Source organism: Magnolia sinica, chromosome 10, assembly GCF_029962835.1.
Source record: "Magnolia sinica isolate HGM2019 chromosome 10, MsV1, whole genome shotgun sequence".
Lineage (NCBI taxonomy): Eukaryota > Viridiplantae > Streptophyta > Magnoliopsida > Magnoliales > Magnoliaceae > Magnolia > Magnolia sinica.
In genome coordinates, this window is record NC_080582.1 from 69,103,146 (window position 1) to 69,120,531 (window position 17,386).

At 40.0% G+C, this 17,386-nt stretch overlaps 1 protein-coding gene across 8 annotated transcripts in view; it reads left to right on the forward strand.

Moving 5' to 3' along the window:
- LOC131216926 (endoribonuclease Dicer homolog 4-like) overlaps window positions 1-17,386 on the forward strand; it is a 188,393-nt gene that overhangs the window by 35,359 nt on the left and 135,648 nt on the right. For all 8 annotated transcript variants that reach the window (XM_058211553.1, XM_058211557.1, XM_058211552.1 and 5 more), the window contains one exon: window positions 2,871-3,006. In XM_058211553.1, coding sequence (XP_058067536.1) covers window positions 2,871-3,006 — 136 coding nt within the window. The remainder of the gene's footprint in view (window positions 1-2,870; window positions 3,007-17,386) is intronic.

The following is a 17,386-nucleotide window of genomic DNA, read 5'->3' on the forward strand; positions in this document are numbered from 1 at the left end:
TTGTTATTCATTCTCAACTGTTCCCAGAATTTGTGTTCTTTTTAATTTTATGGTCCATGGGTATGGAAATGACAAAAAGACACGATTCAAGTGGCGTTCTTATTAGTTGAATGACTATCAAGCTCTTGCATGATATGTTTAGAAATACTGCTAGTTTTCTCTCGGAGTCGGAACTAGGACCGGGCAATACTTTTTTCTTCCTTCGAAGAAGGGAGGGAATTGCATCCAATTAGCTTTCCACAACTCTGAGAATTAAAGAAGCAGGAAAACACAAAAATTTATTCATTATCTTCAATGAGAAAAAACTAAAAGGGGTTGCCTATTTATAAGAAAAACCTATACCCAAAAGCCGCGCCATGTGCGCACCTTATTACTTAGAGACGAAGAAACAAAAATAACAACTAATCAAAGCAATCTAAACCGTCCATGATATTTCTAATAATAATAATAAGCAAAACTCAAAGTACTAGATCATCTAGAGCAGTGGGCCACGATCATGAGATCCAATGGTGGGATTCACATGACGATCGGGCCCACTCCAAGGAACCAAAACATAGTCCTCTAAGTAGGAGGCCCTCCCTGGACGTCGTCATCGATTTAGATTGATGGTGGGGCCCTCCTTGCGTATGTGCATAGGGGGCGGCATACGTTTGCACGAGATGTCCCCATCACTGCCCTTCACATGGGTAGCATGCAGTAATGCATGCACTGATTGTGGGAACGGTCATCAGAGGTAACGAAGAAGAGGAGGAGGAGAAGGAAGAAGAAACATGGAGGAAGAAGGAGAGATGTGAGATGAGATAGATGAGAAAGGGAGGATCGTGAGATGAGAGAGAGAGAGAGCAAGAGTGGGAGAGGGACGTTCTAACCCTAGAATGTCTCTCTCTAGGTTTTATTAGAATGCAAAAATATGAAAGGCTGGGCTAGCCCAGAGTTGCCTTAGCACACCCAATATGCATATAACTCTCGACAAAAATGATCATTTGAACTAGAGACAAAAGTTTGTATCGGTATTGTCCAATACAGTCCTGTGACAGTAGCAATTTATCATTATTATTATTATTATTATTTTTTTTTTTTAATTATTTTTTAAATTAAGAAAATATTTCAAAAATATTGGAAAAATTTCAAAAAATATGACGCTTCACCAAATATTGGAAAAATTCCAAAAAATGTCTGGCTCAATTTCTTCTTCTTCTTCTTCTTGTTGTTCTTCTTTTTTTTTTTTCCCTTCCATTTTTATCCCTTCTTAACATGCACTTTATGGAGTAATAGGGGTCGGTTGCTTATTTAAAGTTGAGTACTAAGTGGCTGACTGACTCTGAAATTCTTTATGTATAATAATCTAAATAATATCAATACATAAGATCAGAAGTATGCAGATGAATAATGGTGACAAAATTACACGGGCCACAAGTGATAAGTATAATTTATGGTAAACAGATAAGCTGATAAAGTGATGTCAAAGTATCATCTCTCAAGTACATATATATACCTAATCTATATAATCCATTTTCCTCAAGAAATTTGAGGAGATAAAGAAGATCGGATTAATAATGTCTGCCCGATTTGGGTTACACTTGAATGGCCCGAAAACGGCAAAAAAAATTGTGCAATCCATGGCATTCCTCCCACTAATGCATATCCCTAATCCATATATACCATTTCCCTCAAGAAATTTGAGGGAAAAAAATGGATGATTAGCATCGGCCTGATTCAGTACACTTGAACAACCTAAAAACAGGCCAAAAATATGTGAAATCAGTGGGATTTGCCCCACTTATGCATGTACCTTATCTATATATCCCACATTTATTTGAGAAGAAACACTTGAATGGCTTGAGAATGGCCCAAAATTCATGCAATCCATAGGATTCATCCCACTAATGCACACCCCAATCTATATGCATCATTTCCCTCAGGAAGTTTACCACCCAAAATTCATGCAATCCATAGGATTCATCCCACCAATGCACATCCCTAATCTATATACACCATTTACCTCAAGAAGTGTAAGGAAGAAAAAAAATCTAATGAATAGTGCACATTTACTATTTATTGTCTTCCTAGGAGCATTGATTTTGCATTGATTTTCACAAATCAGGGAAATAGGCCCCAATTGAACACAAATCTAGCATGATTTGTAGATTGGGGCCTATTATGTTTGAATCTAACAAAAACAATGAGGAAAAACAAAAGAAATGGTTGGTTTATTGATTTTTTCGATTTTCACAAAATAGAAAAAAACCACTTTGGGCGTTCAATTTGCACTCAAATCCGCTCTTTTGATCTTGTATTTAGGCAACACAACAAATCCTCTTATGTTTTCTTGAGAGAATAGGTGGATAAAGAAGAAAAAAATGAAATTGAAGGGGTCTTGGAGGTGTCACACTGATGCGCCATTGCGCCTCATGTGTAATGGTACCAATGCACCCTGTAGCCCCCCCTGTTTTGGGAGACTGACAGGTTCACCCCTGAAGTACATAACAGGGTGACTGATACAGCCATAATGTTACTGGTTTCTTTTTTCTCTTCAAAACCTCGGAAGAGACATAAGGCAATAGCAATGCTAACTCAACAGATTGGTGGCATGCAATTTTGTTGACTTGTGAGCAGTTCCTGTTTGTTGCCCCAACTATTGTTTAACAAGGTGAATAATTCCTACATGTGGCCCCAATTACTGCTGTAGAACACATTTCTGGTCATTATTTTAAATAAGAATAGAGGAAATGCTAACTATAGGGTTTTTTTTTTTTTTTTCTTTCCTCTTTCATTTATTTCTCTATGCACCATGGCATGATCTTTGCTTTACCTCATCTCTCCTCTTTCAATGCTTGACTTACACCTCCATATCTGCATTCATTTCAAAGGCTGTTCGTATCCTTAAAAAAGATGATCAGTTTGGGCTAAGAGAAATGATGGAGACGGAAGGCATTAGCAATGATAACTTAACAGATCTATATTTAACTCAAGCTGCCAAGGTTTTGGATTCTGATTTCATGAATGGTATGATTGTGTCCTGATTTTTTGTCGACATTATTTGATAAATGTTGCTTAAGGTAATTGTTTTTCTTTATTTTAGTATTCCAGCAAATGCCGAGTGCAAGTATATTGAGTGCAAACTGTGTGAAGAATGGATTTTCTTTGCATTTTTTTGTAGTTGCTCTTACTCTAGAAAAAGCTTTAGTCAAGAAAATGTTTGTTCATGTTTGAGTTCTCTCTCTCTCTCTCTCTCTCTCTCTCTCTCCCTCTCTCTCTCCCTCTCACTGTTTTTTGGGAATTCCCACTTGCTGCTAATTCTATTATAACTTCCTGCACCCTCGATCATCTTTCTTCTTCTTTTTTCTTTGGAATGATTCTTGAATGCCTTCTTGTTGGTAACTTACGTAATAAATGTCATCACATTGGTATCTATTTATAGTTACTTGGAATTGGAAGTCTTAATGCAAAATATGCTATTACTTTCAAGTTCTTGACTTTTGGATCTGATGAGTGCATATTTTGAAGCTCTAAGATCTTGTTATCCCAAGTTTTGTTTTCCTTCCAATAAAATAGCTGTATGCTTATTGGCCATGCTGGATGGTCGGGGCCAATGTTCGAAATATCAGTTTCATGTTACGTATTGCACACTTGGGATATGGATACATATTGGTTATCACATGGGATATATCGGTTGTATTGCATAATGTATCACTGTTGTTGAAACATAAGGAAACATCAGGTAATTGGTCGAAATTTTCAATGAAACTTCAATGATTGTTAAAAAGATATCAACACTTATAAATCAAAACATTACAAAAAACAAGTGCACATAATATGTTTTCTTTGTATGGGGTCTTTTTTATTTTTATTTTTTACACCCACACTTAGACCCCACACACACCCACGCACTCACACCACAGTGGTTTTTCACCACAATGGGTACTCAAACCCATGACCTCGTGTTGAAACTCTTGTGAGTTTACCACTAAGGCATGATTAAGGACCCAAAATCTATTCATATATTGTCTAACTGAATTGATGCAAGTATATTGAAAGTCTATTAATATAATTCATAAATGTAAGAAGACGTGTGGAAACACAAGCAATACATTCAAAAGCAATAGTAGAATCACTAGATCTAGTTACATACATGTTTGATTTTATGTTTGGACACAAATATTGCAATTGATTTGTGAGAAATTAGAAAATTTTGTTTCTTTTTTTTTTTTTTTTTCAATTTTCCGTAACTCCGCCCATCTCCTCCAGATTTTGAAATCAAAGCTCCCAAAGCATGAAAAATCATGGATTTGTCACAATTTGACATCGAGTTAACATTATTTACAGGAAAAAAGAATCGAAAATCGAAAATGCTCACCAAATCGAACATGTGGGATATATCCCACTACTTGTGTGTTTCGTATCGCATGGGTGGGATGCAAGATATATCGTGGGATATGTTGGCCGATATCGTTGATACTTAAAACACTGGTAGGGGCAGCCAACTGTGAATCATCCAGAACTCAGCTACGCTGTGTGGGTGGTGTGTGTGACACTTATTTTGTTTGGTTGGTGAAGTAGAAGAGGCATCAAGCTTGATATTGAACTGTATCTATTGATAGGAATATTAGTGGTTGAGAGGGTAATGTTAAGGAGATTATTGATGGCGATGGATCTTTAACAGGTTTGAAGACACCTACACCATGAATGCATTAACAGCAACAACAGTGGGTCCTTTGAGGATGATTAGCATCCAATAGGGCCTTGGGCCCCAGTGTGGACAGTGCACGCTGTCCACATTCATCCACCGGATTAGAAAACGGAAGAAGTGGAGAGAGCGAGAGGGAGGGAGGGAGGGAGGGAGGGAGGGAGATCTATAACGCAAAAGGGCCCAAGCCCATTTTAGAAAGAAGGCCCTACACCCATTACAAAATAAAAGCTCAGGCTCAAGCCCATCACAAGAAAAACGACCAAACACAACACAACTTGCACACATACACACACGTTTCAACACTCCCCTTCAAGGTGGAGTGTAAACATGGATCATGTGCAGCTTGCTGCATAAATATGGACTTTATATGTGGGATAAGGGCTTAGTGAAAATGTCTGCTAATTGAGCTTTAGAAGAGGCATACTACATGATGATCTCCTTGGAAATGATCTTCTCTTTGATAAAATGGCAAGTCATCTTTATGTGTTTCAGCTGTTTGTGAAAAATTGGTTTGCTGGCTTTGTGAGTTGCTGCTTAATTGTCACAGTAGAGAGACATTGGTCCACCCTTGAATAACTGCAGCTTTTGGAGAGGAGCTCTTACCCATAATAGTCTGCAGACGGCATGGCCCATAGCCTTGCAATCTGCCTCTACACTCAATCTAGCAATCATTGTTTGCTTCTTGCTCTTCCAGGTCACCAAGTTTCCTCCAACAAACATGTAGTAACCAGACGTACACTTTCTATTTGTCACCGACTAGGTCAAGTCTGCATTTGCATAGGATTCAACCCTGTGATTTCCTTCGGATCTATAAACAAGTCCTTGTCCTTGGGCGTTTTTCAAATAATGTAGAATATCCAAGACAACGTCCTAGTGCTGGACCCTTGGCTTGTGCATAAATCTGCTAACAACACCAATCGCAAAAGAGATACCGGGCCAAGTAATCATCAGGCAAATTAACTTACCAACAAGCTTCCTGTACTTTTTTGGATTGTTAAGCAAATTGTTTGTACCATCTATCAACTTGTTATTTGGATCCATCGGGGTATCACATGGTATGCACCTCATTAATCCAGTTTCTTTCAATAGGTCCAGGGTGTATTTTCTTTGAGAAAAGTTGATCCAGGTTGAGGAATGGGCTACTTTAATCCCTAGGAAGTTCCTTTGATGGTCAAGATTGTTGGGTTGAAAATGATCCACAATCTTCATGTCTCTCATCATTTCCAGTGATAATTATGTCGTCTACATAAATGACTAATGCCACAATTCCGTTGGTGCTTTTCTTCGCGATCACCAAGTGATCCACGTGGCACTTCCAAAGTTCATTAACACATGACATGACTGAACTTGTCAAACCATGCCCTAGGAGACTTCTTTAGCTCGTAATAGCCTTCCAAAGCTTGCACACTCTTCCCTCAACCCCTAAACAACAAACTCAAAAGGTTGCTCCATGTCAAGGTGTCCCGTATCGGTATCGGTTGGTGTAACGGTGCCCTCCGAAACCGATACGGATACGGGGGTGTAACGACGATACGGGGGCGTAACGGCGCAAATTTTTTTTCCCCAAAAAAATATGAAAAAATATGGATTAAATCCGGAATATTTTAAGCATTCCAAATATGCATTCATTTATAAATTGGAACATGTTTATGGTGGTGTAACGGTCCACTCTTTGGTGAGAAGTTGTATCGGACTGTCTGATGAATTTATGAACCAGATAACCTGAATTTGACTAGAAAATTCATATATTTAATTTTCTAACTATCTACTATCAATGATAGATATATTAGAATGAACGTATATGAAATTATCTTACATTTAGGTGTTTGCAATTATTTTTGAGGGCCAAAATTCATGCGTAAATAAAAAAAAATATTAAAAAAAAATATAAAATGGCACCCCAAATATGTAAAATGCACATTAACATGTTCTACTATGATTAACACATCATATGGCATCATTAAAACAACAAAAGAATCATTAAAAAATGATTTTTCGAATTTTCGAAAAAAGGGCCAAAATAAATGCATAAATAGAAAAAAATATAAAAAAATATAAAATGACACCCCAAATATGTAAAATGCACTTTAACATGTTCTACTATGATTAACACATCATTAAAACAGCAAAAGAATCATTAAAAAATGATTTTTTTCAAAAAAAGGGTCGAAATAAATGCGTAAATAGAAAAAAATATAAAAAAATATAAAATGGCACCCCAAATTTGTAAAATGCACATTAACATGTTCTACTATGATTAAAACATCATATGTCATCATTAAAACAACAAAAGAATCATTAAAAAATGATTTTTCGAATTTTCAAAAAAAGGGCCAAAATAAATGCGTAAATAGAAAAAAAATAAAATAAAATGGCACCCCAAATCTGTAAAATGCACATTAACATGTTCTACTATGATTAACACATCAAATGGCATGATTAAAACAGTAAAAATTGATTTTTTGAATTTTAAAAAAAGGGGCTAAAATTCATGCGTAAATAGAAAAAAATATAAAAAAATTATTAAATGGCACCCCAAATCTGTAAAATGCACATTAACATGTTCTATTATGATTAACACATCATATGACATGATTAAAACAGCAAAACATATTAAAAAAAGTATAAATACTTATTTTTGACGAATTTCTGAAAAATGGCCCACCGAGCTTTGATTTAAGAAAATCCGTAATATAATGTGTTTTTATCTCAAATACCTAGCCAAGGTTGGTCGAAATTAATAGGACGAGTGAGAAATAGTTTGGAAGCAAGAGGTTTCAAAAAAACAGCAAAAACAGAGCTTAAAATGAAAAAAAAGGTTACTGTTATTCGGCCTATACGGGCCCGTAACAGCCATTACGCCCCGTAATGGGCCCGTATCGGCTGATATGGGTACAAAATCGGGTAACGGCCAATATGACCCCGAAACGCGTAACGGTTCCCACCGTTACCGTTACGTATCGGCCGTTATGGCCGATACGTAACCGTTTTGGCACACCATGCTCCATGTACACTTCTCTAGTAAAGTCGCCGTTGAGAAAGGCATTCTCAACGTCCAGTTGGTAGAGGGGCCTCGACGTATTTGCCGTGACAAAAATCAAAACTCGCACCGAATTCAGTCTAGTAGCATGAGAGAAGGTTTGCTCGTAATCTAGCCAAGCAGTTTGTGTGTAGCTTTTGGTGATTAGGCGTGCTCTCAAGTGTTCAATTGAGCCATTTGGTTGGTATTTAATTGTATAAACCCACCGACAACCGTCCGCTTTCCATGAGGCAGAGAGACAAGGGTCCGAGTGCTAATGCGATGCATAGCCTTTATTTCTTCTTCCATAGCTCTCCATCACCTAGGATGGGCTAGTGCATCATGGTGGGAGGCGGGAACCACCTCCTTAGATAAGGCCAATGCATAGGTATATGATGTGAAGTTGAGATGGTGGTAAGATACAAAGTTAGATGGGGTGTAAGGTGCAATACCACGTCCCTTTTTGTAGAGCAATGGGAAGATAAAAGTCTGAAGGTGATTGCGTTGTAGGGATTGCAGGCAAAGCCAATGGTGGAGGAAGTGAGTCGGATGATTTGGGACTACCACATTTAACCGTTGGAGCATGAAGACTGTGGAATCCATGGGGCGAGGAGTCGCATCGAGAGAACTAAACGCCAACACCCCCTCATGAGAAGATGTAGGAAAGTATGGAGCCCCTTCGAAGGTCACATCAACACGTGTATGCAGTTTGTGGTAGGATCAAAGCACGTGTAACCTTTTTGTCTTCTAGAATAACCTATAAAAACACACTTAATGGTACTCGTCTAACTTGTCTAACTGCAGACTGTTTGTGGACAAAGCAATGCATCTAAACACACGAACTAGCAAAGTTTATGGTGATTTACTTGGAAATAATTCAGAAAAAGGGTGTTTTACTATGGATGATGGAAGATGGTTGCTGTTTAATGAGATAACACGTGGTAAGAATCACATACTAGAAATGTTTGGGAACGTTCGTGTGAGTTAAAAGTGACCTTGCCACCTCGAGGAGGTGATGATTTTTTAATACAGGGGCATTTTCACACTAGGCTTGAGTGGGGTGGCTTGTGGGATGCTGGGGCACATTCGGGGTGGGCAGCTCGTGTGAGGCGGGCCCCACCCGTGTGAGGTGAGTGGCTCATGTGATGTGGGGCCTAGGAGGGAGGTTCGGCCGAGGACCTAACCCATGAGATGTGGGGCCTGGGCTATGAGATAAAGGGATTGATTCGCCACGCTCTATCAGTTCTAGCTTTTAGAGCAAGTGGTTAGTTATCCTGCATCGTTTTTCCTTTCAGCAGCCCCATTCTATTAGGGTGTGTAGGCACATGATATTTGATGTGTGATACCAGTGGAGATAAGGTGCTTACGAAAGGTGTTCGATAGATATTTGAAGGCATTATTACTTGAAAACATTGAATTTTAGTTTTGAATTGGGTTTTAACCTCATTATGAAAAGACTTAAACATAGTAAACACTTCAGACCTATTTTGCATAATAAATACTCATGTCATGTGAGAGAAATCATCAATAAAATAACAAAGTACTAAAAATTTATTCAAGCTGGGAACCTGAATGGGTCCCCATACATCAAAATGTACCAAGGGGGCATGACTATGATTAATAGGTCTAGGCAAGTAGGTTGACTGTGTTTAGCTAAAGCCTCACAATTTAGTAAGTTCAACAGAAGGAACAAGTTTCTTGGGAGAGTCTAAAGACGGATGTCCATGCAAAACACTCTTGCCTTCACAAACATTTAGATGTGTGATGTTGCTCCTAGTTTCAAAGTAATAGAGACATCCCCCCCCCCCCCCCCCCCCCCACCGAAAAAAAAAAGAAAAAAGAAAAAAAAATCCTCTCATTTATCTTGAGGTCCTGAAACACATAATAAGAGGGATAAAAGGTTATGCTGCAGTTTAAGGTTTTGGTCAATTTGCCAACAGAAAGTAAATTGAGGGGAAAATTGGATCCATAAAAAACGGGTGTCAAAATAATATCTTTACTGGATGAAACTGTTCCTTTACCAAGGATTCGAGGTCCTGTTAGCTAGAGGCACAGGAGGGTAAGAAACTGTACTGTTAATGAAGGAAAAAAGGGACACATTACATGTTATATGATCGTGGTCTTGGAATCAATCACCTACGGTGATGAACCAGAGGATAAATTTGCCAACAGAAAGTAAACTGAGGGCAAAATTGGATCCATAAAGAATGGGTGTCAAAATAATATCTTTACTGGATGAAACTGTTCCTTTACCAAGGACTTTCAAGGTCCTGTTAGCTAGAGGCACAGGAGGGTAAGAAACTGTACTGTTAATGAAGGAGAAAAGGGACACATTACATGTTATATGATCGTGGTCTTGGAATCAATCACCTACGGTGATGAACTAGAGGATATGACTAGTGCATTACCTCCAGTTTCCTTGTGTATTATTTTCCGCCTTTTAGCGCACTCTTAATAAATATTCAGTTGCCTCTCAACTTTTGGTTCCAAAGAATTCAGAAGTCAGGACATGACTAGTTATTTGATTTTCAATCTTCATAAGAAGAATCTCACAGAGTAGGTCCTGGTGTCCTGCTATCTGTATAATCCAACTTATGTTTTCCTCCAACAAACATGTTAACTGCATTCGACCATTTAGGATAATTAATCGACTCAAGCTTATAGGTTGTAAATTGTAATCTGCAATTCCAGATTTTCAGAATGAACAATCAACCTTTTCATCTTAGAGTTGATTGAATCAATTGTCTCAAACCTCAACAAAGAGTCCATATGTAAACCAAACACTATGAATCAAACCAAATCTAAAAAAAATAAAAAAAATTCAACTCACTATTCATGAAGAACCGAAGAAGAGAGAGAGGGGAAAGATCTTAGGACTGAAAAAAAAAAAAACAGATCTGAATTTTAAGGGTGACCATTGTCTGGACATGAGATTCCAATAATCTGTCCAATCAATAATCATCATCAATCCCTTATCACTGCAAACACATTCCAATAATTCTGAAGAAAAACTGATCAAAAAATCTGACGAACACAAACTTCTGGCAAAAACGCAACAGTTGTTGGTTAGTTTCTGAGAAATCTGGAAGGAAAGCTGATGCGGGACGGTCTAAACTAGAATGAATGTGTGAGCACAAAAATGATCCGGCGAAATTGATGCAGGACATGAAAATTTAGATATGCTATACAAGATTCCAGGCTTTAGATCATACTAGTTCAGAAACAATCACACAAAATTCCACATCCTGCATAAAGTCAAGCATTCAACAAGGGGAATCTATGCAGGTCCAGGCCTACACATGCTAGGGCTGGATCAATTAAAGTAATAGCCTAAACAATGCTCAAAGGAGAGTAAATTCATCCACACGTGCGCATAAATATTTCCCTAATCCAAGGGGTTCACGGATTTTAATTTGGGGAACCCTAGGGTTGAAGAAAAGGGCATAAAAATTGAGGATTTAAGACAATCTAGGGTTAGGGTTAGGAAAATCAGGTAAGAGAGGACTGAAAGATAGGAAAGAGTACTCCTGAAGCTGGCCCACGCGTGTGGACAGCAGGCTACGCCTGACGCACATGCGTTGAGGGCTGCCAGCACATGCGTGGGGCCCATAAACCCAAAAGCCCCCTCCTTGGGGCTGGTCGGCCAGGGTTGGGCTACAAACCCCCAAAGTTTCGGCCCAATCTGACGTACGGTTCATGCGTGGTGCTAGTAGAAAAAGATTTGATGAGGATAATGTGAAGAAGAGATGAGAATATTGAGAGAGAAGGAGGAGGAGAGTTTGGGAGAGATGATATGTGTTGGGCTTGCATGCCCTAACACATAATATTTTATTATGAAAAAGCATATAGTACACTGCAGGGGAATAGGGAAGTGTGCACATGCACTTACACTAAAAGGACACACTATAAATATAATACACTAGCATTCTCTATACTCCCCCTCAAGTTGGAGCATAGATGTTGATTATGCCCAACTTGTCACGAACACGATGAAGAGCATCTCGACTCAAGGATTTTGTAAGAACATCAGCAAGTTCATCCCCCAGATCGAACAAAAGGAGTGACAATTTCCTTAGAAGCAACTTTCTCCCGAATAAAGTGACAGTCAACCTCAATATGCTTGGTTCGCTCGTGGAAAACTGGGTTACAAGCAATATGGATAGCCGCTTGATTGTCACAGTGAAGAGGAATAGGACCCGAAGGAGGATAGCCAAGTTCTTCAAGAAGATTGCGAAGCCACACAAGTTCACATGTCGCATGAGCCATAGCACGATATTCAGCTTCAGCTGAGGACCGGGCAACAACTGGCTGCTTTTTGCTCTTCCAGGTTATAAGATTGCCACCTAGGAAGGTACAGAAGCCGGATGTAGAGCGGCGATCAAAAGTACTACCTGCACAATCAGCATCGGAATAGCCAGAAAGATGAAGATGACCATGCAACTGAAAGTAGAGGCCAAGACCCGGGGCTGATTTTAAATACCGAAGTATGCGGTAGACAGCCGTGAGATGAGAAGTACAGGGAGCTTGCATGAATTGGCTAACAACCCCCACTACAAATGAGAGATCTAGGCGAGTAATAGTCAGGTAAATAAGCCGGCCTACAAGTCGTCGATACATCTCGGGATCAGTAAGGAGAGGACCATCATCTGGTCGAAGCTTCTGTGAAGTATCCATGGGAGTGGTAGCAGGCTTGCATCCTAACATGCCGGTCTCCATGAGAAGATCGAGCGCATATTTTCGTTGTGACAAGACCAATTTGGATGATGAGCGAGCAACTTCAATTCCGAGGAAGTAACGAAGAGGACCAAGATCCTTGATCTCAAACTTGGTCTTCAAAAATTATTTGACCTCCCTCATTCCGGTAGAATCACTACCGGACAGAACAATATCATCCACATAGACAATGAAAACCATGATGCCCATTGATTGACGACATATAAAGAGAGAATGATCGGCATGACTACGAACAAAGCCGAACTCCAAGAGAGCCTGACTAAATTTTTTGAACCATGCACATGGGGATTGTTTGAGTCTATAAAGAGCCTTCTTCAACCGACATACAAGTGCAGGGTTGTGAGAAGCAACAAAGCCAGGAGGTTGATGCATGTAAACTTCCTCTGTAAGATCCCCATGGAGAAATGCATTCTTAACATCAAGCTGAAACAAGGGCCATGATAAATTAACGGCCAAGGAGAGCACAACACGAATTGAATTAAGCTTAGCCACTGGAGAAAATGTCTCGAAGTAATCCACACCATGAGTCTGGGTGTAACCTTTAGCAACAAGACGGGCTTTATAGCGATCAATTGAGCCATCTGGAAGAAACTTGATTGTATAAACCCATCGACAGCCAACAGGCTTATGGCCTACAGGAAGTGGCACAAGATCCCAAGTATGATTCTTCTCAAGAGCAGACATTTCTTCCATCATCGCCTTTGTCCAATCAGGACTCTGAAGAGCATGTGAGAGAGATCTAGGAATAGTCTGTGATGAAAGAGAAGCTGCAAACGACTGAAAAGACGATGAAAGATGATCATATGAAACGAAATTACTAATGGGGTGTTGAGTACAAGATCGTGACCCTTTGCGCAAGGCAATGGGAAGATCTAAACTCGAGTTAGGAGAGTCACCTGAACTAACATCCAAAGTAAGCGGAAGGGTAGATGACTGAGCTTGTGAAGATTTATCTCGACGCTGATACACCCGCAGAGGCTTAGGCTCAACCATATCACCAACAGGATGCTGAATAGAGGGGAGAGGAGTTTTCCCATGATCATTAGTGGAAGGATAACAGTTATACTCCCCCTGACGCGCAAGAGGATCACAGAGGGATCTGCCTGGAGAGGAGAAAAAAGAAAGATCCTCAAAGAAGGTGACATCGGCAGAGACATATTTCTTGCGAGTCAATGGGTCAAAGCATTTATAACCTTTCTGACTCCGAGTATACCCTATAAAGACACATTTAATCGCCCTGGGACTAAGTTTATGATTACTCCCATCCAAAATTTGAACAAAGCATGTACAACCAAAAACTTTAGGTGGTAGAGGAAATGAGTTATCATGAGGATACAAAATAGTAAATGAAGATTTATAAGACAGAATACGTGAGGGTATACGATTAATAAGAAAAGTAGCAGTTAAAAGAGCATCACCCCAAAAATGTTTGGGTAGATGCATACCAAGTAGAAGGGTGCGAGCAACGTCAAGAAGATGACGATTCTTTCGTTCTGCAATACCATTTTGTTGAGGAGTGCGAGCACATGACGTCCTAGATAAAATACCACGTTCCTGCAAGAAGGATAGAAAGGCAGTAGACATGTATTCTCCCCCATTATCAGAATGGAGGGATTTGATGGAACAATGAAATTGAGTGCACACTTCATGATAAAACACTTTAAATGCATCAAATACTTCACTTTTAGATTTCAAAAGATAAATCCAAGTCATGCGGGAATAATCATCAATAAAGGTAACAAAATATCTAAATCCAAAAGTCGAAGTAACCGGAGCTGGTCCCCAAACATTCGAGTGAACCAGAAGAAAAGGTTGAGATTTCCTCCCAGAAGAGCTAGAAGGAAACGTAGCACGATGATGTTTAGACAATTCACAAATATCACAGCATAATGGTTTAGTGACAGGTAAGGAGGGAAATAAAAGTCTCAATCTAGCAATGAATGGGTGGCCTAAGTGGCAATGCCACCGAGTCATGGACTCTCGATCTAGAGAAAGGGTACTAGAAGCGGCAATGAGTGTATCATCGAGAAGATAAACGCCGCCTCGTTCATGCCTCCACCAATCACTCTCTTCGTTTGTAGGTCCTGAAACAAACAATAACAAAGGAAGAAGGTAATGGAACAATTAGATGATTTAGTAAGAGAGCTAACATACAATAAGTTTAATGGAAAACGAGGCACATGCAAGGAAGAAGAGAGAGGGATGAAACCAATCCCAGAGATGGGAGATTGGGTTCCATCTACGACTGTGACATATTGAGTGTGAGGAGAAGGAGAATAAGAAGAAAAGAATTGACACATACCAGTCATATGGGAGGAAGCTCCAGAGTCGATGACCCAGGAGGTAGGAGAGGATGACGCAAGAAGGGCAGTACCTGACTAGGCTGAAGCTGCGTGAGAAGACTCAGGAATATCACGAATGTGAAGCCGCATAAGGGCATCATATGCAGCCCGAGAAATGATAAGAGACTCCCCTGAAGTAGACTGCTCAGCTGTCGGGGTGGAAGACTGTGTCTCAGAAGCAATAGTGGAAGCAACAGAAGCAGCGGCATACGTAGGACGACCATGTAGCTGCCAGCAATAATCAATAGTGTGATTAGTTCCACCGCAATGTGAACAAATGCGGGAACCATCACGTCCTCGTCCACGTCCACCACAACCACGAAGACTACGGCCGCCGCGACTGCGATCTAGATCGCGGCCTCTACCACGACCACCAAAATCAGAAATGCACCCTGAGCTCAAGGATGGTACCCTAAGACCAAGGGAGTACTGATCGCCAACAAGATGTGCCGAACGCTCGGGTGGCACAAATGAATGAGAAGGAAGAGTAGAGATCATAGCACGCTGACACATGGCATAGACTGTCATCAATGGGGAAGAGGATCCTGCATAACAACTTGATCGCGAACGTGAAGATAATCAGAACTCAACCCAGCGAGGAACTGCATGATACGAGTATCATCCCGTTGCTTATGAGCATGTTCATGATCCTCTTTACATTTGGAAGGAAGAGGCTGATACATATCCAACTCATCCCACATACCCCGAAGCATCGAATAGTAGTCTTTTAAGGATCTGGAGTTTTGTTGAAACCGACCAATTTCTTGAATAAGCTGGAATACCCGTGAAAAATTCTGAGATTCCGAGAACATATCATGAAGCGTATCCCAAATGCCTTTAGCCGAGGATAAAAACATCACTGAGTGGCTAATCGAGGAATCCATGCTATTCAACAACCATGCAATAACTTGATAATTCTCCTTTGTCCAAGACTTGTAGGTAACATTTGTAGAGCTTGGGGAATCATCCAAAATATACGACAACTTGTCACGGGCTCCTAAAAATACTTTTACAGATTGTGCCCATTGAAGATAGTTGTCACCATTCAACTTAATGGAGGTAATCTGCAAGGGGTTAGATTCAAGAGACCCTATGCCAAGAGATGAGGGCCCTTTGTCAGCCATAATAGAGTCCAAGAGAAATAAACCTATGCCAAGAAAGATTGATTCAAACAACTCTATCTCACTCAATCCTTCAACATAACAAGAGATAAACCTCAAACAAATGTCAATCATCCAAAATACCATGAAACGCAGTCAAATAGGGCCTGACCGAGTGAAAAACGGCCCAGCCGCACGCCCATTTGAGGTTAAAAACCTCTCAAACATTGATCTTAAGTAAAAAATCCACCATGGATAGCTTGGGAGGAAGATTTCGGTCCATCTTGAGCAAAGAAACCGAAGAAAAGCTTACCGATTTGAGGTAGATCGAAGAAAAATGGAATCTGGAACCGATTTTCGAATTTCTCTATTTCGCCCAAAATACCATGAAATGAGGTCCAATAAATTCTGAAAAAATCATGACAAATCTTCTAAAATCAAGATTTATCAAACCCCTAAACTTTTAGCTCAAACAGAGCCCATGCGTCCGTACAACGCTGACGTCAGCAAGGTGACGTGTCGCCTCTCAACCTGTTGGATGCGGAATGCCTTGAACTTGCTCTGATACCAAGTAGAAAAAGATTTGATGAGGATAATGTGAAGAAGAGATGAGAATATTGAGAGAGAAGGAGGAGAGTTTGGGAGAGATGATATGTGTTGGGCTTGCATGCCCTAACACATAATATTTTATTATGAAAAAGCATATAGTACACTGCAGGGGAATAGGGAAGTGTGCACATGCACTTACACTAAAAGGACACACTATAAATATAATACACTAGCATTCTCTATAGTGCTCCGCCGAAGTTTCAGCTCTCCTGCTGGGCTAGATTCCAAAAATCTGCAGTGGAGAAGGAATGACTGTAAAATAATAATGGATTTGCTGGTGGAATGACTGTAGGAAAAGAGGAATATGGATGACAGAAGATGGGGGCGAGTCGGGATGGGTGTGGCTTCGCACCACGGTAGTTAGCCCTTTGAAGAAGGGAGAGTTTCACACCCAATTGGATTTTCACAACTCAGACATGAGCAGAAAAACGCAGAAATTTTATTCAATTTTCAAAGAAAAAAACCCTATATGGGGTTGCCTATTTATAAGAAAAACCTGTATTTTAAAAGCTGCACCATTGGCACATACTATTACTTAAAGAAGTAATAAAAAATAACAACTAATTAATGCAATCTAAACTGTTCATGATGTTCCTAATAACGGTAATAAGCAAGACTTAAAGTCCTAGGTCACCTAGGGTAGTGGGCCACGATCATGAGATCCAATGATGGGATCCGCATGATGATCGGGTCCACCCTAAGGAACCAAAACACAGTCCTCTAACTAGGAGGCCCTCCATGGATGTCGTCATCGATTCAGATTGAAGGTGGGGCCCTCCTTGGGTACGTGCGTAAGGGGGGTGTGCGTGTGCGTGAGATGCCCTCATCAACTCTCCTCGACTGCGAAGATTTCGCCACTGGTGAAACAAAACTCCTGATCCGCTCCAAGATG